At 40.5% G+C, this 18,179-nt stretch overlaps 1 protein-coding gene across 2 annotated transcripts; it reads left to right on the forward strand.

The window, feature by feature from the left end:
* Positions 1–6,637, forward strand: LOC112173939 (phenylalanine--tRNA ligase alpha subunit, cytoplasmic). 2 transcript variants are annotated; one of them, XM_040509566.1, is made up of 18 exons: positions 1–226; positions 478–600; positions 689–781; positions 1,418–1,477; positions 1,823–1,878; positions 2,081–2,173; positions 2,899–2,989; positions 3,350–3,387; positions 3,491–3,529; positions 4,041–4,117; positions 4,196–4,280; positions 4,377–4,473; positions 4,982–5,090; positions 5,533–5,604; positions 5,718–5,784; positions 5,908–6,033; positions 6,160–6,214; positions 6,295–6,637. In XM_040509566.1, the coding sequence occupies exons 1-18, from the start codon at positions 53–55 to the stop codon at positions 6,352–6,354; spliced, it is 1,515 nt and encodes a 504-aa protein (XP_040365500.1). In that variant the 5' UTR covers positions 1–52; the 3' UTR covers positions 6,355–6,637. The 2 variants fall into 2 exon arrangements, with proteins under 2 accessions (XP_040365500.1, XP_024167398.1); XM_024311630.2 differs by having other exon boundaries at positions 2–226; positions 1,814–1,878.
* The last annotated feature ends 11,542 nt before the right edge of the window (positions 6,638–18,179 follow it).

Raw genomic sequence — 18,179 nt, forward strand, 5'->3', positions numbered from 1 at the left:
AAACCCCGAATTCACAACGGATTGTGAGAGAGAACAAAGGAGAGCGGAGGCGATGGCGGATTCAGACCCCAAAAGAGCGACGGCGGAGGAGGCCGTGCTCGGATACCTAGAGAACCACGACGATATCCCGGACTCTCATCTCTTCGCAGACCAAGCTAAACTCAACCACGACGACATCGCCAATGCTATTAAGAGTCTCACTGGTCACAGATACGTTGACTCTCAGGTACTTCAACTTCCCTAACCTCCTAATCTCATGCTTCAACACGAAGAGTTTGATTTTCTTCAACAGAGATTTCAACTTGTTCATGTTCAATTTCTGGTGTGGCTTTAACTTCGCTACTGGATTCACACACTTGTTAGAATTAGGCACATAGACAATGCACGAAGAAATTTGGCTATAGATTTATCCAATTTCCTATTCCTCGATTGTGTAATGGTGTGTTGATTACTTCTTGCTACTTGTCGATTTCGCAGGAGATTACAAAGGAGACATGGTTGCTCACCGAGGAAGGGAAGACATATGCTGTTCATGGAACGCCAGAAGTGCGGCTCTTCCTGTCCATACCGCAACAGGGCATCACAAAAGATGAATTGCAGGTAATGCTTCTATGCATTCTTCTCGTGCTTGTGGTTTTTATGTAGTGAGTGATGTGCTGGTATTTGAAGGTGGGATGTTTTAATGCAGAAAAAGTTTGATGCATCGGTTTTCAAAATAGCTTGCGCCCAGGCTGCAAAGAATAAATGGGTGGACTTTGGAAAGCAACTAGTGACCAGAAAGGTTACCTCTTACTCAGAAATCTCACTGAACATTAGTATCTTTTAGATTCTTTTTTGTACGGCATGTAGAGGCTATGAATTTCATGGAATTAAACCTAATCCAGTGATGTGTTTCAATTTATTAACAGAAGTTGGCCTTCTTTTTATAGGATGATGGGTGATACTTATATGTGTTTGCTTAGAAAGAATGAAGATTTTTTTTATTTTTTGACTTGGAGCTCTTGGAATATATACTTCATCCTCTAATTTCAGGAGTCCCTCATGTTGATTGATGAAGATCCACCCAAAGAACTTGGCATTAGGAAAAACAAACTAAAATCTGATATTTGCAAAATCTAATAACTGTTTCTATTTTGTATTAATTTTTCTCTCTGTTGCTGCTGAGTTTATTGTGTGGTTTCATTGGTATTTTTAATCATTCATTTTTCTTATTTTATGTTGGGTCTGCTTCATTCTCCTTCTATTTGTGTTCTTTTATTTTATTTTATTTTTTGATGTTAGAGATTCTGGTGTATTTGATTCCACAAATATTGTTCAAATGTTCGGTGGCACTATCTGTTGTCATGTTTTGTTTCATTTTTGTCTATCTATTACTTTAATTTTTTTTATCATAATATTCTCCTTGTGCTTGCTGTAGATCCAACATGTGGATAATGACAAGGTCCAAACTTTGCTTCTACGGATACAGGACGCAAAGGTACAAGATGTATACAATATTGACAATATCACATATGATGTCATTAATATGTACATGTGTGACTTATGTATATGTTAAGCTCCAAGCTTCAAAAGCCCATTATGATATTATGAGGATTGTCATGATGCCTTATCAAATAGAAAACAGCTGATTGTTATGAAAAATCAAATGGTAGTGTTTGCAGCCTTATTATATATAAATGAGCTGGTAGCATTGTGTTTTATTGTGGATAGGGTTTTTAATACAATTCTATATTTCTATTATCTGATGCACAGTTCTCGTTCTTCACACTGTTCCTTTTCTCATTGATTTTTCTTTCTCCCCTCATTAACTCAGGAAATTCAGGACATCAGCCAAGATGACATCAAGGCTCTCACTAAAAGAAAGCTTATTTCTCTGCAGTAAGCATCAGATTCTATCCATGTCCTTTGCTTATGTATTTCCCTTGTTATTTTTTTATTTCTCTATTTCAGAGGAAGTAATTCTTTGACCTTGGTAGTTAGTTTATGCAAGAAAAATTTCTTCTGCTACCTGCAAATTTGGAATCTATATTGAGAATATAACTAACGTTAAAATTTGTAAATTTGTATGCTTGAATCATAGAGTGAAGAAAGGCTTTTCAGTAAGAAGAGGTCTCAATTATGCTCCTCAGAGAAAGAAAGTTGCTACAGATTTGACTCGAGATATGCTGCAGAGGTATGTACACGCTTACACATGTGGCACTTAATATGGAAATTTAGTTCAGGTTGAGTATTATTTGTGACAACAATTAGAGGATGGGTTCAATGCTAAAGTTCTCTGAAGCATAGTAAGTTATTAATACTTAGAATCACCAACACAGGGTATGTGCTAGAGGATTTAGATATACAATTCTTGGGACATTTGGACATGATACATTGGAGTAAATGACTTTAATAACATGTTATATGCATAATTTCGTAATTGAAATTTTGATTTTCCAGTTCAGAACAATACAGCTAAGATTGTTTGTGACTACTATTACCCGTAGTTTTATTCTAAACTTTAAAAAACAAATCATTATCTAGAATATATTTACTATCACTGGAAAAATTTACCATCAAATCCTAGTGAATAATGGCTTTGATTTTTCACCTTGCCAGTTCCCAGTTTCGAGCCCGGTCTGTAGAATGGGTTTGGGGTCTGTAGAATGGGTTTGGGATTCTTGTTACAAAAGAAACTTGCGGCCAGTACTAAAAGCACTTTGCTTTTGTTGTTATCTCTCTCCTGGTGCATGTGTCTTCTCGTCGATGATAGTATTCTTATAATTTATACAGTTTCTTCGATGTTGATGGTGTCTACAGTATGGACTATATATGTCTGTTATCCTTTTGTGGATTCTGTGATTGTATCCATTGTGCTGTTTGACTGTCTGATAGATTTAATGATTGTATCTAATGTAGCGGTGATTGGAAAGATCTGGAGTACAAAGACTTTAACTTGAACGCTAAAGGTGCGCCTACTGAACGTGGTTGTCTTCATCCACTGCTGAAGGCAAGGATATAATTTTTAGTTTTTGTTTTTAGAGACGTTGGTTTGTATCAAGTTGCATAAATCAATATATCTGTCCTCAGAAGAAATTTCATGCATTTAAAGATCACAGAAGACAACCACATAACATAACATTATTATAGAGAAACAGTGTAATAACTAATAACGTTAGATATGTTAGATTTATAATGACATGCAAATTTGGTGTTTCTTGTCCTTTAGTTGACAACCTAATAATTCATCCCACTGTCTCCTGGTGCTGAAGTTGAGGACTATGTTACATAATCTATATTCTATATAAGCACAGTGTTTAAAGCTATTTTTTTGAATGACATTGCTGAAGCTGAATCTGCCAATTTTCAGGTACGGAAGCAATTGAAGGACATTTTCCTTCAAATGGGGTAAGACTCAAATCTATGTCCTCATGTTCCCTGTTCATATTGATGACTTTTGGAGAAATCCTGTAGTCTGACATTTTTTCATAATGTTTTCTACTGACTACAGGTTTGGAGAGATGCCCACTAATAACTATGTCGAGAGCAGGTGGGTCTATCTGATCTTTTAGCCAGCACTTCTTGTGCTATGAAATTTGAATTATTTGCTTATAGCTTTGGAAAGGTAGAGCTCCTTCTGAACATTTGATGGAAATGGTAGAATCTAGAAGTAGTTTTAGAAATTGGAAATAATGAGAGATTGATTCAGGAGCTCTATTATAGGTTTTTGCTTCCAAAGCATGAGACGTTAGATTCCTATGATCAAGAATGCAGCATTAGTCATGATGTGTGACATTAGAAAACAGGGTTATAATATTTCCTTTTCCTTCTAACACAATAGAAAATCTCCCTTGAGGAAAATGCATAACTAAATATTTTCACTCGACGTAACACTTTAAGTTCAATCTTCTTTTTTGATTTTTTCTCTCCTTATATTTGTAAAGAGTTGCTTTTTTCAGGAAACTTCAGCGCTTACAGCACATTGCATACATGATAATTAGTAAGTAATGTTGACTGTGTGAGACACTAATAATTGTTTACTTGATTATGTGTTACTGCAGCTTCTGGAACTTTGATGCTCTTTTCCAGCCGCAACAACACCCTGCTCGTGATTCACATGATACATTCTTCCTGAAAGGTCTTGTTGTCCATTTTGCTTTATCATGAATGCTACTGTATCTAGCTTCCAACTGATAATTATCTGGTACTTTTATAGTTCCTTCAACTACTAAGGAACTTCCTGAAGATTATGTTGAGAGGGTGAAGCGTATACACGAGTCTGGTGGTCATCAGTCCAGGGGGTATGACACTGAAACCAAACCGCAGTAATGTTTTAACCCCATAAGATATTAATTAATTATTTCTCTTATCTCTCTTCTTTCATTTTTATCCTGCAGTTATGGATATGATTGGAAAAGAGAGGAAGCTGATAAGAATCTTCTGCGGACTCACACAACTGCTGTTTCCTCCAGGATGCTTTACAAGCTAGCACAGGTCTATATTTTTTCACTGTTAATGCCCTTCATATTTATATTTATTGTCCAATTGATTGCTGCTTTTTAATGAAAATTAACCTTTTACATTAGCTTCGTATCTAATCTCTGAAATCTCCTCTTCTTTCCTTGTTCTGACCTCGTGCCATAGCCTTTTTATTCATGTAATGCTGCCTTGGTTTAAATGCCTTTCTGGTGTTGGTAACTAAAGAGCATACTTATTTTTTCTGCTACCTTTATTTCAAGCATTTTTGAAGATGGAGTTTTGTCATCTATGTTGGTTAGTTTGATAGTTTGTTAAGTCATTATGCCTCATCAGTATGTGCATTATGCCTTATCAGTATATTTTCAACTGTTAAGGTTTTAGTAGACATTTCTTTATTCTTTTGCCTACACAGCTTCTGATGTTGTTTGTTACTTCATTATGTGAAATTGTTTCTGTCTACACTGCCACTTATCTCAATTCCTCACACATGCTCACTCCAATTTGTAAATGTATTCTTTATTAGGATTGTGCACAGAAACCTTTCACTCCCAAGAAGTACTTTTCTATAGATCGTGTTTTCAGAAATGAAGCAGTAGATCGAACACATCTTGCAGAGTTCCACCAAATAGAAGGTATTATTAGTTTATATCTCATGATGGAGTTAGATATCTATGGACATTCACTAGGTCAATAATTCTCTTCATCTCTGGCTCTGTATAAAAGCTGAACTAAATTAATTGAAGTGCTCATTCTTGATTTGGCCCTGAGATAATCTAGTTAACCAAGAAACCTGGCGAAAGCTCAGTTTTTCTACTACAAAGCCTGTCTGTCTCTGAGTTAGTTGCATTAAAAAATGCTAGTTACTTAATTGGGTAAGATCTTCAGTTCGAATATCACTTGGTCGTTGGCGACCAAAGGGTAAAGGATATGCTATAGAGCAATGTTGCATCACTTGGTCCTTAGCACCCTAAAGGGTAAAAGGATATGCTATAGAGCGATGTTGCACTGCTGTTGCTAAGTTATAGATCTCATTTATAAACACTCTTCTGCCTGAATTCTTGTTTTTGGATTTAGGTTTGATATGTGATCGAGGGCTTACTCTGGGCGACTTGATAGGAGTCCTCCAAGACTTCTTCTCACGGCTGGGTAATACACTGGCTGGCATTGTGCTATTCTCTTGGTTTTTTGCTTGTGATGTTGGAATCTGTGTATTATAATTGTGAACTTCGTCATTTCTAATTCTCTTTTTTATATTTCAGGCATGTCCGATCTGAAATTCAAACCAGCCTATAATCCATATACTGAGCCGAGCATGGAGATTTTCGGGTGAGATATTCATGAATTTCACAATATTTTATGCTTTTATTTTTTATTTTTTATGTTGAAATGTTATTCCATGTTGGGTATTTGGTACTTTGAAGTTTGATAAGTTTTCATGCTTTCTTACAGTTATCATAAAGGCTTTGGCAAGTATGTAGAAATTGGAAACTCTGGCATGTTCCGGCCTGAAATGTTGCTTCCTATGGGACTCCCAGAAGATGTCAGTGTTATTGCATGGGGCCTCTCCCTGGAAAGGTGAGAATAACTAATAAGTTACTGTTTTTATGACTACTATTTTATTTATGAGGATAGGCTGGAACAATCCTAACTCCCAACTATGCTTGGCACAATGAATGACACTCTTTATGGAATTTGAACCAGACCAACCATGATTCTCTATGGCATTGACAACATTCGAGATCTTTTTGGGCACAAGGTAACACTTTTTACGTTCTACATTGAACACTGTTTGTTGACTTGCCATTCATGTTGATTTGTGTGGTTTTTAAATTGCAGGTCGATCTAGGTCTCATCAAGAAAAACCCCATCTGTCGGATTGGATTAGAATCTGATTAAGAAAAGATCGATAAGTAGCCATAGCACACTGGAATTTCCATAACCATCTGAAATTTGTGTTATTGTATTATTCTCATTTTGAATACCAAACATACTGAGTTATCCATTTAACCTGATTGAGTAATTGAGAAAGAAAAGAGCTAGATAGGGTTTGTGGTTAGGTAATGTACAAGCGATGTTATATCTGTAAGGATTTTACTCATTCTCTTTTCAAAAGTATTGTGAAATCGATGATGCTTGTGATACCCTATTGGAATTAATTACTGCATTTTTTTTTTATATCCATAATTATTGCACTTTCCCTTTTCTTTCTTTCTTTCTTTTTTTATTATTTATTTTTCTAATCTTTTTTTTTGAGTGGAAATGTTAATGGCCCACCGCTCAAGAGATGCAACACAAAGTGTAATATATTTTTTGTTTTTTTGAGATAATTTTTTTTTGAGTAAAATAGGTCATCCCTTTATTGAATTATAGAAAGATTACATTACATTAGGGTCATCTGCAATAGCAGCCATAAGAAATTGTCCTGCTGTAAAGTCTTGGCAAAGAAGAAACTGTCCTGCTGTAAAGTCTTGGCATGATCTGCCACCAAGTGAGCCACCGAATTGCCACCTCTCTTGGTATGAACCATCCTCATATTTGGAGATGAAGCTATCATGTCCACAAAATCGTCATAAATTCTGCCCCCAATGCAGACAGATTCGCTGCAACCGGCCTAGAAACTTGTCGCTGCACAAGTAAGGAGTCGCTCTCCAATATGACAGGAGACGTTGTGCTCCAACACAAAATGCACAGCCATGTGACAGGCTAAAGCTTCTGCATGTTCAGCTGAGAGAAGGTTTTGCAGAGGCCCAGCACCACCAGCTACCAGCGTGCCCCAAGCATCACGAACAACAAAACCCCAGCCTCCCATCTTCAAATCAGAATGGAAAGATCCATCCATGTTGAATTTGAGAACACCAACAGGAGGATGTATCCATCTCAATATCTTGGTTCCATGACCAGGCACCACAGCTTTCGCATTGTGACAATGGTATTCAGCCAAACCAGTACTTGCACGCAAGGCTACATCATCTGCATGAAGTCTTTTCTGCTCCCAAACTCTCTGATTCCTCTCTTTCCAGAGATTCCAAAGCAGATATAAAAATTCATCGAACGCCGGCCTAGGAAGCTGCTTAGCACAGAAGCTAATCCACTCCACCACATCTAATCCATCAGTTTGCACATCAAAGCAAACTTGACTCACCTGCCTATGAGTATGTAACACATGCTGAGCAAAAGGACAACTACGACATAGGTGTAAGGTTGATTCAATCTCACTATCACATAACACGCAAGTTTGGGATTCCAAAATGACATGTTTAGAAGTTAATCTTTCCATCGAGGGCAGTATGTCATGGCATACCCTCCATATATGTAGCTTTGCAGAATTTGGAATTCTGCTCTTCCAAATCTTATTCCAAAACTCACCATTAACTACTAAAGTACAAGGCCTTCGAGATGTAGAGTGAACAAAGGCATGGCTATAGGCCGTCTTCACAGAAAAATCTCCATTGCGTTCCAATCTTCAAACACACTTATCATCGACAGCCCTAGAGCTCAAAGGAATGCACAGAACGGCTTCTGCTTCCTCAACAGAGAATAAAGTTCGAATCAAAGATTCATTCCAACTGAAAAAATTAGATAAAAGCTCACAGACCTTAAGAGAAAGGTTCCCACTAGCAGTATGCATGGCCGGCTTATACTCCAGAACACCTGGGATCCATGGATCACACCACACTCTCACATGCTCCCCATTACCAATCTGCCAATAATATCCTTGTGAAATTAAATCCCTAGCTGAAAGAATGTTTCTCCAAGAATAAGAGGGGGAACCATGCAACTCAGCCGTCCAAAAAGTGTCTGTTGGAAAATATTTGGCAGTATACAACCGAGCAATCAGGGATGAAGGATTTTTAATGATTCTCCAGGCGGCCAGGCCTGTTTTGCAAGCATCACTAAATTGAATTCAGCTAAACTTCTGAAACCCAAACCACCCTCCTCCTTAGTATTACATAAGGTGTCCCATGATTTCCAATGAATTTTTCGTATGTCCAGAGTACTACCCCACCAAAATCTTGCGCACATGTGGTCCAAGTCTTCACAGAAACCCTTAGTAAGCTGAAAAATGCTCATGACATAAGTAGGTAAAGCCTGTGCCACTACTCTAATAAGAATATCTTTACCGGCACCACTCAAAAGTTTACCTTGCCAATTCTCCAATTTTTTTGCCAAATTATCCTTGATGTATTGAAAAGTTGCTGTTCTTTTCCTACCTACATAAGTAAGTAGGCCTAAATATTTTTCATGGGAATCAACAACCTCCACGCCCAATAAACACTTCCTCTTGCATAATAGCTAGAACATTTTTACTAAAAACAACTGAGCTCTTATTAAAGTTCACCAACTGACCTGATGCTCTTCCATAAGTTTCTAGCACGTCTTGAATTTGATAGCAGTCCTCCAAATCAGCATTAGCATATAACATGCTATCGTCTGCAAACAATAAATGATTAACTGTAGGGGCTTCACTATAAATCTCAATGCTAGAAAGTAACCCTTCCCTCTGCTTCTGTTGTAATAGAGCTGAGAAGCCTTCAGCTCCAATCAAGAACAAATAGGGAGATAAAGGATCCCCATGTCTCAGACCTCGTGAAGGAATCACAAAGCCTCTAGGCTCTAGGTTTACCACGCACCAAAAAAGAATATCAGATTGTAGTCACACACTGCATTACCAAATCAATCCAAGCTTGAGCAAAGCAAAAATGATTGATCGCCCTCCTAAGGAACTCCCACTCCATATGATCGTAAGCTTTACTGAGGTCTAATTTTAAAGCCATGAATCTCTCAGAACCATCTCGTTTATTGTGAACAAAATGAGCCATTTCATTAGCTACAAGAATGTTATTCGTAATTAACCTATACCCAGAATGAAAGCACTCTGGAATGGTGATATCAAAGCAGGCAGCAGAAGCTTCAATCTGTTAGCAATAGCTTTTGAGCACAATTTATAAATCATGTTGCATAAAGCTATGGGTCTAAGATCAGACATATGCTCCTGATTACTCACTTTAGGGATTAGACAAATATGTGTAAAATTTATCTGTTTGAGAATTTGACCAATATGAAGAAAACTTTGAATTGCTTCCGTAACTTCTTCACCAATAGATTCCCAATAGTGTTGAAAGAATAGTGGAGGCATGCCATCCGAACCTAGAGACTTCGTCGGATACATTTGAAATAAGGTGTTGGTGCCAATTTCAGCATCAACGAGTCAACGGAGGTTCCGTTGAAATCCAAGTGTAAAGTGGTGGGGTTGTTTTCTTCAAGTGGGCCTATCTTTTCCTTCGATTAGTTTGGCTACGTGAGTAGCCCTAGTCGTCCACTTGTGACCGAAGGTATGCCCTGGTAGTCCTGTGCCTAGCCTTGGTCGTTCACCTCTTGTGACTGAAGGTATGGCCTCGGGCTTCCTTCACCTGATCCTGGGCCTCCAAGCTACCTTATTTGGTGAAACTGATAGTCTCGTCTCGGACTTCCTTCACTGGTGTTGGGCTTCCTCCACCTAATGTTGGGCTTCCAAGCTCCTTTCTTGGGTGGAACTGATGGCTTCACGTCGGGCTTCCTCCACCTCGTGTTGGGCTTCCAAGCTCCTTGTTGGGTGAAGCTCTCGGACTTCCTTCACCTGATGTTGGGCTTCCTCCACCTGGTGTTGGGCTTCCAAGCTCCTTTCTTGGGTGGAACTGATGGCTTCACGTCGGGCTTCCTCCACCTCGTGTTGGGCTTCCAAGCTCCTTGTTGGGTGAAGCTGATAGTCTTGTCTCAGACTTCCTTCACCTGATGTTAGGCTTCCTCCACCTGGTGTTGGGCTTCCAAGCTCCTTTCTTGGGTGGAACTGATGGCCTCACGTCGGGCTTCCTCCACCTCGTGTTGGGCTTCCAAGCTCCTTGTTGGGTGAAGCTGATAGTCTCGTCTCGGACTTCCTCCACCTGATGTTGGGCTTCCACCACCAATGTTGGCGGAGCTCTATGGAAAGGACTATGCATTTTGGCATAGCTTTCGGAGAGAAGAGAAAGTTGAAGTCCCCCTCAGCCTTGTGAAGGCTGGGTATTTATAGGAGAAGAGGGTTGAGGTGGAAAGGGAAAGGCATGGGCTCAATCCCATAAAATCGGGGTGTCAGCCCCCACTCTCTGCTTACTGACGCTCCAGGATGGATTTGACAGAGTTGGTGACAGGTGTCGCCACGTAAACCACCCTTTGTCCTCGAATCACTGTTGACATGACAAGGGAGGCATACTGGGTGTCGGAGCTTGACACGTGGAAAAGTTGGTGAGAGTTGGTCCTTGATGTGTACTACCATGTCTCCTTGACTGCGTCCAAGTGTGAGCCTGAAGGTCGAGGCTTTAGGCTTGGAAGTCGTGGTCATGATCCTTAGAGGTTGAGGCTTCTAAGCCTTGGGAGTCGAATTCTTGGCCTTGGGGGTTGAGGCTCCTGATTCCTTCGGACTATGCTATTCTAATAGCCAGGTCACGATATGCTTTGACCTCGCCGTCTAAGGTGACAAGTCAATAACATGGTGACTGTCCAAGACCTAAGAGGTGGAGGTCCAAGGTTAAAGACTCGGCATACCATGGTTATGCATCTTACTAGTCATGGTTATTTTCATCTTAGGATTATCTTTTCTTTCTCGATGAAGGGTTTAAGTGCGTTGAAAGGTCAGGGTCTTACGTGGACTCTTTGACATTTCAACGCGTCCTACGTGGAATGGGTTGAAAAGTCAAAAGTCTTTGTCGAACCAAATTATGACATCAACAAGCCCCCAGTTCCCTGGCCAGCCAAGGCTTACATTGGGTAGGGAACTCAATATGAGGAAGAATTTGGTGAATCTAAGCTTGAGTAGGTGGTTCTTAGTGAAAATACAATAGTGGATTGCAAAAGAAGTTAACCTTGTTGTGTGGAGGTGAGTTTCTATATGTGGTAGATCAACATCATCATAGGTTGAAGGTTAAACTATAAAGGTCCTGAGTGGATTAGGATGACATCCTCGACAAGGGGTGATGATAACCTTGAATGTCGAAGGTCCACGATAGGAGACTGAACTCATTGGTGACTGATCTCCAATAGAGAGGAGGGTAACATCCTTGACAAGGGTGAGGATAGGTTAAATGACTTCCTTTTGTTTCCCTTTGAGCTTTAACTATTGGCTCTAATTTAGCACCTGTGCATTGTCCCTTCTTTTGCCATAACTAAACTATTAGCATAATTTATAAGGGAGTGTTAGACCTCTAACTATTGTTCGGTCTAAAAGTCTCATAACTAGTGGTCGTGGCGGTTGAGGGTCAACCAACCTCGAGTGTTCGTTGCGAGTTTCGGCCATTAAGACTCTCTCACTTGGCGACTCAAGTGAGTTGGACCTCGAGTGCACTATGTGAGTAAGTCTCGGTTGTTAAGACTTGCTAACCTGTGACTCAAGTGAGCTGGACCTCGAGGGCACTCTATGAATTGGTCTCGGCTAGCGAGTCTCTTTCATTGGTGGCTCAAGTGGGTCGGACCTTGAAGGCACTTTGTGAATTGGTCTCGGCTAGCGAGACTCTTTCATCCAGTGGCTCAATTCCTTGGGGAGTTGGAATGCAAAGGATTTCTATTATAGAAACTACTACTACCTTGATCTTAGATGGACTTCTATTGAGATAGCTATACCTTTGTGTTCCAATAAACTTCTAGGAGTTTATATATAGATAGATTTGTGGAACTGGTACCCCACTTGGTCCGCGTCTGGGCATTGACACAGGTTCATCAGTAATGAGCTGACGTAACCAGAGTTGAGTAGTCATATGCTTAGCACGGGGGTCTTTGCCGAATTCTTGGATAGATGGATATATTTTCAAGCTAATTCGTTTGTGCAAATTCTGATCTCAACATGATTTATAACATGCAATTTAGTATAGAGACACATATGGTAGATACATAGAACGCCATACAAGATATAAAAATCAAAACGTAATAGAATTGAGCCCCCGGCTCTCCAAGGCTAACGTATTCCTATTGGTGCTCGAAGATTCATCACTCTTGGCATATCAAATAAATCCTTAAAGAGGATAGAGGGTGCATGTGATCATATTTTATGATAAGACAAAAAAGTAATTTAGAGTAGGGTGTACCGTTTAATGCGTACGTAGCACGCTCCTTTGAATGTGACTTGTTGCGGACAGTGTCACCATATGGGCATTTTCTTGATGTAGGCCTTTGGCAACAAAAAGGTTGGGTAGTGGCACGTCGAGACCTCCTCGGTGGGAGTACAGGTCTAAGGGCAGTAAGATGGTGGGTTGAAAGCTCTTCCTTCTTCTGGGGTTGGCTCTCCTAGCCACTGATTTTTCTCCATATTGGTGAATGGGTATTGTCGCCATGCATGCAAGACTCGTAAACCCGTCTATGAATTCGACTCATGCGGCGGTACTCCAGCAACTCCAAATTTCAAGATTATCTGAGAATTGAAATATGATCAGGCGGTGGATGCTGAGTTGCCAATGAAGGTGGAGGGTGAGGCTAAGTCACGTCTGTTCTTAAGAGTCAATTGAATCTCCGTGGCATGCGAGCATCGTGGTTCAAGCATATCAGCATTGATGAAGAATTGGTTGTGTGCATCCTTTAGCTACATGTTACAACTGTGAGCTAAAGTCTCTCCCACCTTCGTATGATGGTGGCGATTGGCGATGGAACTCTAGACTTGTTGACTACCAACATCAATCAAAGTAGTAGACTGTGGGGTAGCGAGACGTCGCCTATCATGCATCTTAATACTTCTTATGAAAGACTTTCTAGCATGAGTGGATTTGAGTCTTTCAACTTTGGTGGAACAAATGGATTGTCGTTAGACATTTGGCGATAAATTTTTCGCTCTTCCTAGTGGCTCCAAAGCTTTTACAACTCTCTTCCATTGCGCCAGTGTCCTAGGCTGCCAGGCATTGGAGGTTCGAGGTCTTTGGTCAGGTCCAAGACAACTACTTCATCGAATGGTGGTCGCACAAAGTCACAAGAACTGAAGTGACCTCGTCATCGACTATGTGACGGAGTTCGCTACTCAACTTTGTGGATTGTCATCTAGTGACTTGGATGTTGAAGGCAGGGCAGTTGCTGGACTTCTAGTGGAAAGAGTCTCCATCCCAGATAGCGTGCATGATCTGTATGTGAATTTCTTGACTACACCATTCATCAAATCTACAGACACTGTTTGATCATCAATTCCTGGCATGAATTCTAGTGGTGGTGCTCCAACGATGATAATCAGGTCGTCACCCTCCAGTGATGATAATGATTAGCAAGGGTGATAGGATGTTCAATTGTGTTCGTCAGCCTTGGGTGGCGATGGTTGCTCCGTGTTCGCCAGATCATCAAAGTGTCTGTCGTTGCGACGATGGTCACCGTTGGCCCCCTCATCAGTGGCATGTTGGGGGAGTACACATACGACAACATCATGCTCAGGAGTGGGCTATCTTTCATCAAATGGAGACATGTGGACAAAGATTTGTAAATATGAACATTGAGTGTCCAACCTCCGGTTGGTGTAGAAGGTGGAAGCCGAGGTTTTTAGTGGCAAGGGTTGGTGGACTTCTCTTCTATTCCTTGTAGGCATGGTACTCTCGACCTTATGCTCCTCTTCATAGGTGGATGCCCACCTTTGCCCAATTTTTCATCGTTTCATCTTTCATTCAATGTTGTAGGTAAGGCTCTAGACATCGAAGGTCTCTCCGGCATACTATACGCTTCCTTCTTAACTAAACCAGTGAACACACGCCAAGCGTTCAAGGTTCCCACAGACGGCGCCATTTGTTGGTGCCAATTTCAGCATCAACGAGTCAACGGAGGTTCCGTTGAAATCCAAGTGTAAAGTGGTGGGGTTGTTTTCTTCAAGTGGGCCTATCTTTTCCTTCGATTAGTTTGGCTACGTGAGTAGCCCTAGTCGTCCACTTGTGACCGAAGGTATGCCCTGGTAGTCCTGTGCCTAGCCTTGGTCGTTCACCTCTTGTGACTGAAGGTATGGCCTCGGGCTTCCTTCACCTGATCCTGGGCCTCCAAGCTACCTTATTTGGTGAAACTGATAGTCTCGTCTCGGACTTCCTTCACTGGTGTTGGGCTTCCTCCACCTAATGTTGGGCTTCCAAGCTCCTTTCTTGGGTGGAACTGATGGCTTCACGTCGGGCTTCCTCCACCTCGTGTTGGGCTTCCAAGCTCCTTGTTGGGTGAAGCTCTCGGACTTCCTTCACCTGATGTTGGGCTTCCTCCACCTGGTGTTGGGCTTCCAAGCTCCTTTCTTGGGTGGAACTGATGGCTTCACGTCGGGCTTCCTCCACCTCGTGTTGGGCTTCCAAGCTCCTTGTTGGGTGAAGCTGATAGTCTTGTCTCAGACTTCCTTCACCTGATGTTAGGCTTCCTCCACCTGGTGTTGGGCTTCCAAGCTCCTTTCTTGGGTGGAACTGATGGCCTCACGTCGGGCTTCCTCCACCTCGTGTTGGGCTTCCAAGCTCCTTGTTGGGTGAAGCTGATAGTCTCGTCTCGGACTTCCTCCACCTGATGTTGGGCTTCCACCACCAATGTTGGCGGAGCTCTATGGAAAGGACTATGCATTTTGGCATAGCTTTCGGAGAGAAGAGAAAGTTGAAGTCCCCCTCAGCCTTGTGAAGGCTGGGTATTTATAGGAGAAGAGGGTTGAGGTGGAAAGGGAAAGGCATGGGCTCAATCCCATAAAATCGGGGTGTCAGCCCCCACTCTCTGCTTACTGACGCTCCAGGATGGATTTGACAGAGTTGGTGACAGGTGTCGCCACGTAAACCACCCTTTGTCCTCGAATCACTGTTGACATGACAAGGGAGGCATACTGGGTGTCGGAGCTTGACACGTGGAAAAGTTGGTGAGAGTTGGTCCTTGATGTGTACTACCATGTCTCCTTGACTGCGTCCAAGTGTGAGCCTGAAGGTCGAGGCTTTAGGCTTGGAAGTCGTGGTCATGATCCTTAGAGGTTGAGGCTTCTAAGCCTTGGGAGTCGAATTCTTGGCCTTGGGGGTTGAGGCTCCTGATTCCTTCGGACTATGCTATTCTAATAGCCAGGTCACGATATGCTTTGACCTCGCCGTCTAAGGTGACAAGTCAATAACATGGTGACTGTCCAAGACCTAAGAGGTGGAGGTCCAAGGTTAAAGACTCGGCATACCATGGTTATGCATCTTACTAGTCATGGTTATTTTCATCTTAGGATTATCTTTTCTTTCTCGATGAAGGGTTTAAGTGCGTTGAAAGGTCAGGGTCTTACGTGGACTCTTTGACATTTCAACGCGTCCTACGTGGAATGGGTTGAAAAGTCAAAAGTCTTTGTCGAACCAAATTATGACATCAACATAAGGCACACTTTATCTTTTCACTAGAATATGGTGAGCAAAGCTTTGTTTTCATCTCTTGGGTCACACAAGGTTGAATGGCGGCAATAGTAGTTTTCACAGCTTCAAAATCAAGTTCAGAAGCCATAAACATTTTAGAAAAGTAGGAAGACACCACTTCAGCCATGCCTTCATCATCCTCACGCCAATTTCCTTCGTCATCATACAAACCCTGAATCAAATTCTTCCTTTTTCTATTTGCTTCCTTCATGTGAAAATAGCCCGTATTCCTATCGCTTTCTCTTAGCCATGTTACCTTTGATCGTTGCCTCCAAAAAGCTTCCTCTTGGGATAGAAGAGTTTGTAGACGACACATCAAATCCTTCTTTTCATCCTGTATGGTATCATAAACAGCAACATCCATTAATTCCTCCAACCTAGCATGCTTTGTTGCCTCGCTCGAAAGGCATTTTTTTGCCATTTATCAAGTGCCATTCTTGTGTACATAATCTTCTTTGTAACCCTAAGTAAGGGTACCCCAGTAACATCAGTACCCCAAGCTTCCTTCACCAAGGAATCGCACTCAGGATGTTGAAGCCAGAATGCTTCAAATTTAAATCTATGAAACCAAGGTTGTTTGGGTATGGGGACCTTGCTTGCACGTAACAAAATAGGAATGTGATCTGAATCACTAGGTGGTAGATGCACCAGCTTCGCATAATGAAAAATATTGAACCAAGATGGAGTGCATACTGCTCTATCAAGCCATAGTTTGGTATTAGCATTCCACCATGTTGATCGGGCTCCCTGAAACCCTAAATCCAGCAGATCTCCATAGCCAAGAGCTTCCAGAAATCCCCTCATTTGACTCTCTGCCCTGGCCAGGCCATCAATTTTCTCCCCATTATTCAGTATTTCATTAAAGTCCCCAATCACTATCCAAGGAATAGAATCAAGGTCAGCAGATCCCTTAGAAGCTGCCATGATTTATCTATGTTTTTTGAGATAATAAAATTGCATAACATTAAGCAATTAATTGAGATAGTTATAACATATTTAAGTACATTGAAATAACCATTGAGATAGTTACAATAGATTTATGGCTTGATTACTAATGAAATCAATTCCTATTCAAAAAAAGAAAAAAGAAAAAAAAAACAGATTTAACTACATTGAAATAACCATTGTGGTTTATCCTCTCTCCAAGTTTGAAATGCAGAAAATAAAAACACGATCCTAACCAAAATGTATGCTATTTGAATACACTTATATGGGTGTACGTACATATGTACATATAACTATGTAGTGGAATTTACTTTTTGATTGTGCAAGCGGCTTTGAAACTTCCAAAAAGCTTTTGATCGAGAGAATGATGGTCATTATCTTGAATATTTTCGAGGTGACAAGAATGACAAGCCAAGAGAATGGCTCTTGGTCACCTAGTGATGGTGATTGGGAGCATGCAGATGAGTTTGCTAATTTTTTGAGATCATTTTATGAAATCACAATGAACGTGTGTTGTTCTAATACTCCTACCGTTCATATCATGTTTGGTGATTTACTTGCATGAAATTGTTAACCCACTTTTGTCCTCAATTACATCACCCATGCAAGAAAAATATGATAAGTATTGGGGTAGCATTGATCGTGTGAATCAATATTTCTTTATAGCTTGATCCAAGCCATAAGTTTAATGAGTTTGATGAAATGGTGCAAGCTAACTCAAAATGTGTGAATGATCTTTTGTATAACCTTTAGAACGTTTATGAGGAAGAGAACTTTGGCTACTTAACAAAGTGAGAAAAGTGATATTAGTAGTTAATCGAATATCACATATGGGAGACTCTTCTTCAAGTAAGGGTTCTACGGAGTTAGAAAGGAGGTTCAAGGAGAAGGAGCAAAGAAGAAAAACAAGAAGAGTCGAGATTATAAACAATGATCGATGTAGATAGATATCTAGCGAATGTTATCGAAGGAGAAGATGATGAAAAATACTCATTGAATTGTTGGAGAGTGAATGAAGTTTCCAATTTTTTTATATTGGAATACATTCTAAGGGATATTCTAGCAATTTTAATATCAACTATTGCTTCGGAATCTTCCTTCAACTATAACTTCATAGCTCTCTAAGTCTTAAAATGGTAGAAGCTTCTACCTTGATATGTACACAAAATTGGCTAAAGAGTGAAAATGTTGCATTACATCATGTGCCAAACATTGAGGAGATGAAATTATATTTAGAAGAGGAGAAAGGTTATTGTTTTGTTTTTCTTATAATATTTGATTTGATTGATAAAGTTTTATTTTTTATTTTTGTGTTATATATGTTTTCTTTTTCTAATGTTATTTTTTTAAATATTTTTATGTGCATGTAGAAACGCTTAAGATGCCATGTCCAGTTTTAGTGAAGAATGCTAT

Source organism: Rosa chinensis, chromosome 6 (assembly GCF_002994745.2).
Source record: "Rosa chinensis cultivar Old Blush chromosome 6, RchiOBHm-V2, whole genome shotgun sequence".
Classification (NCBI taxonomy): Eukaryota; Viridiplantae; Streptophyta; class Magnoliopsida; order Rosales; family Rosaceae; genus Rosa; species Rosa chinensis.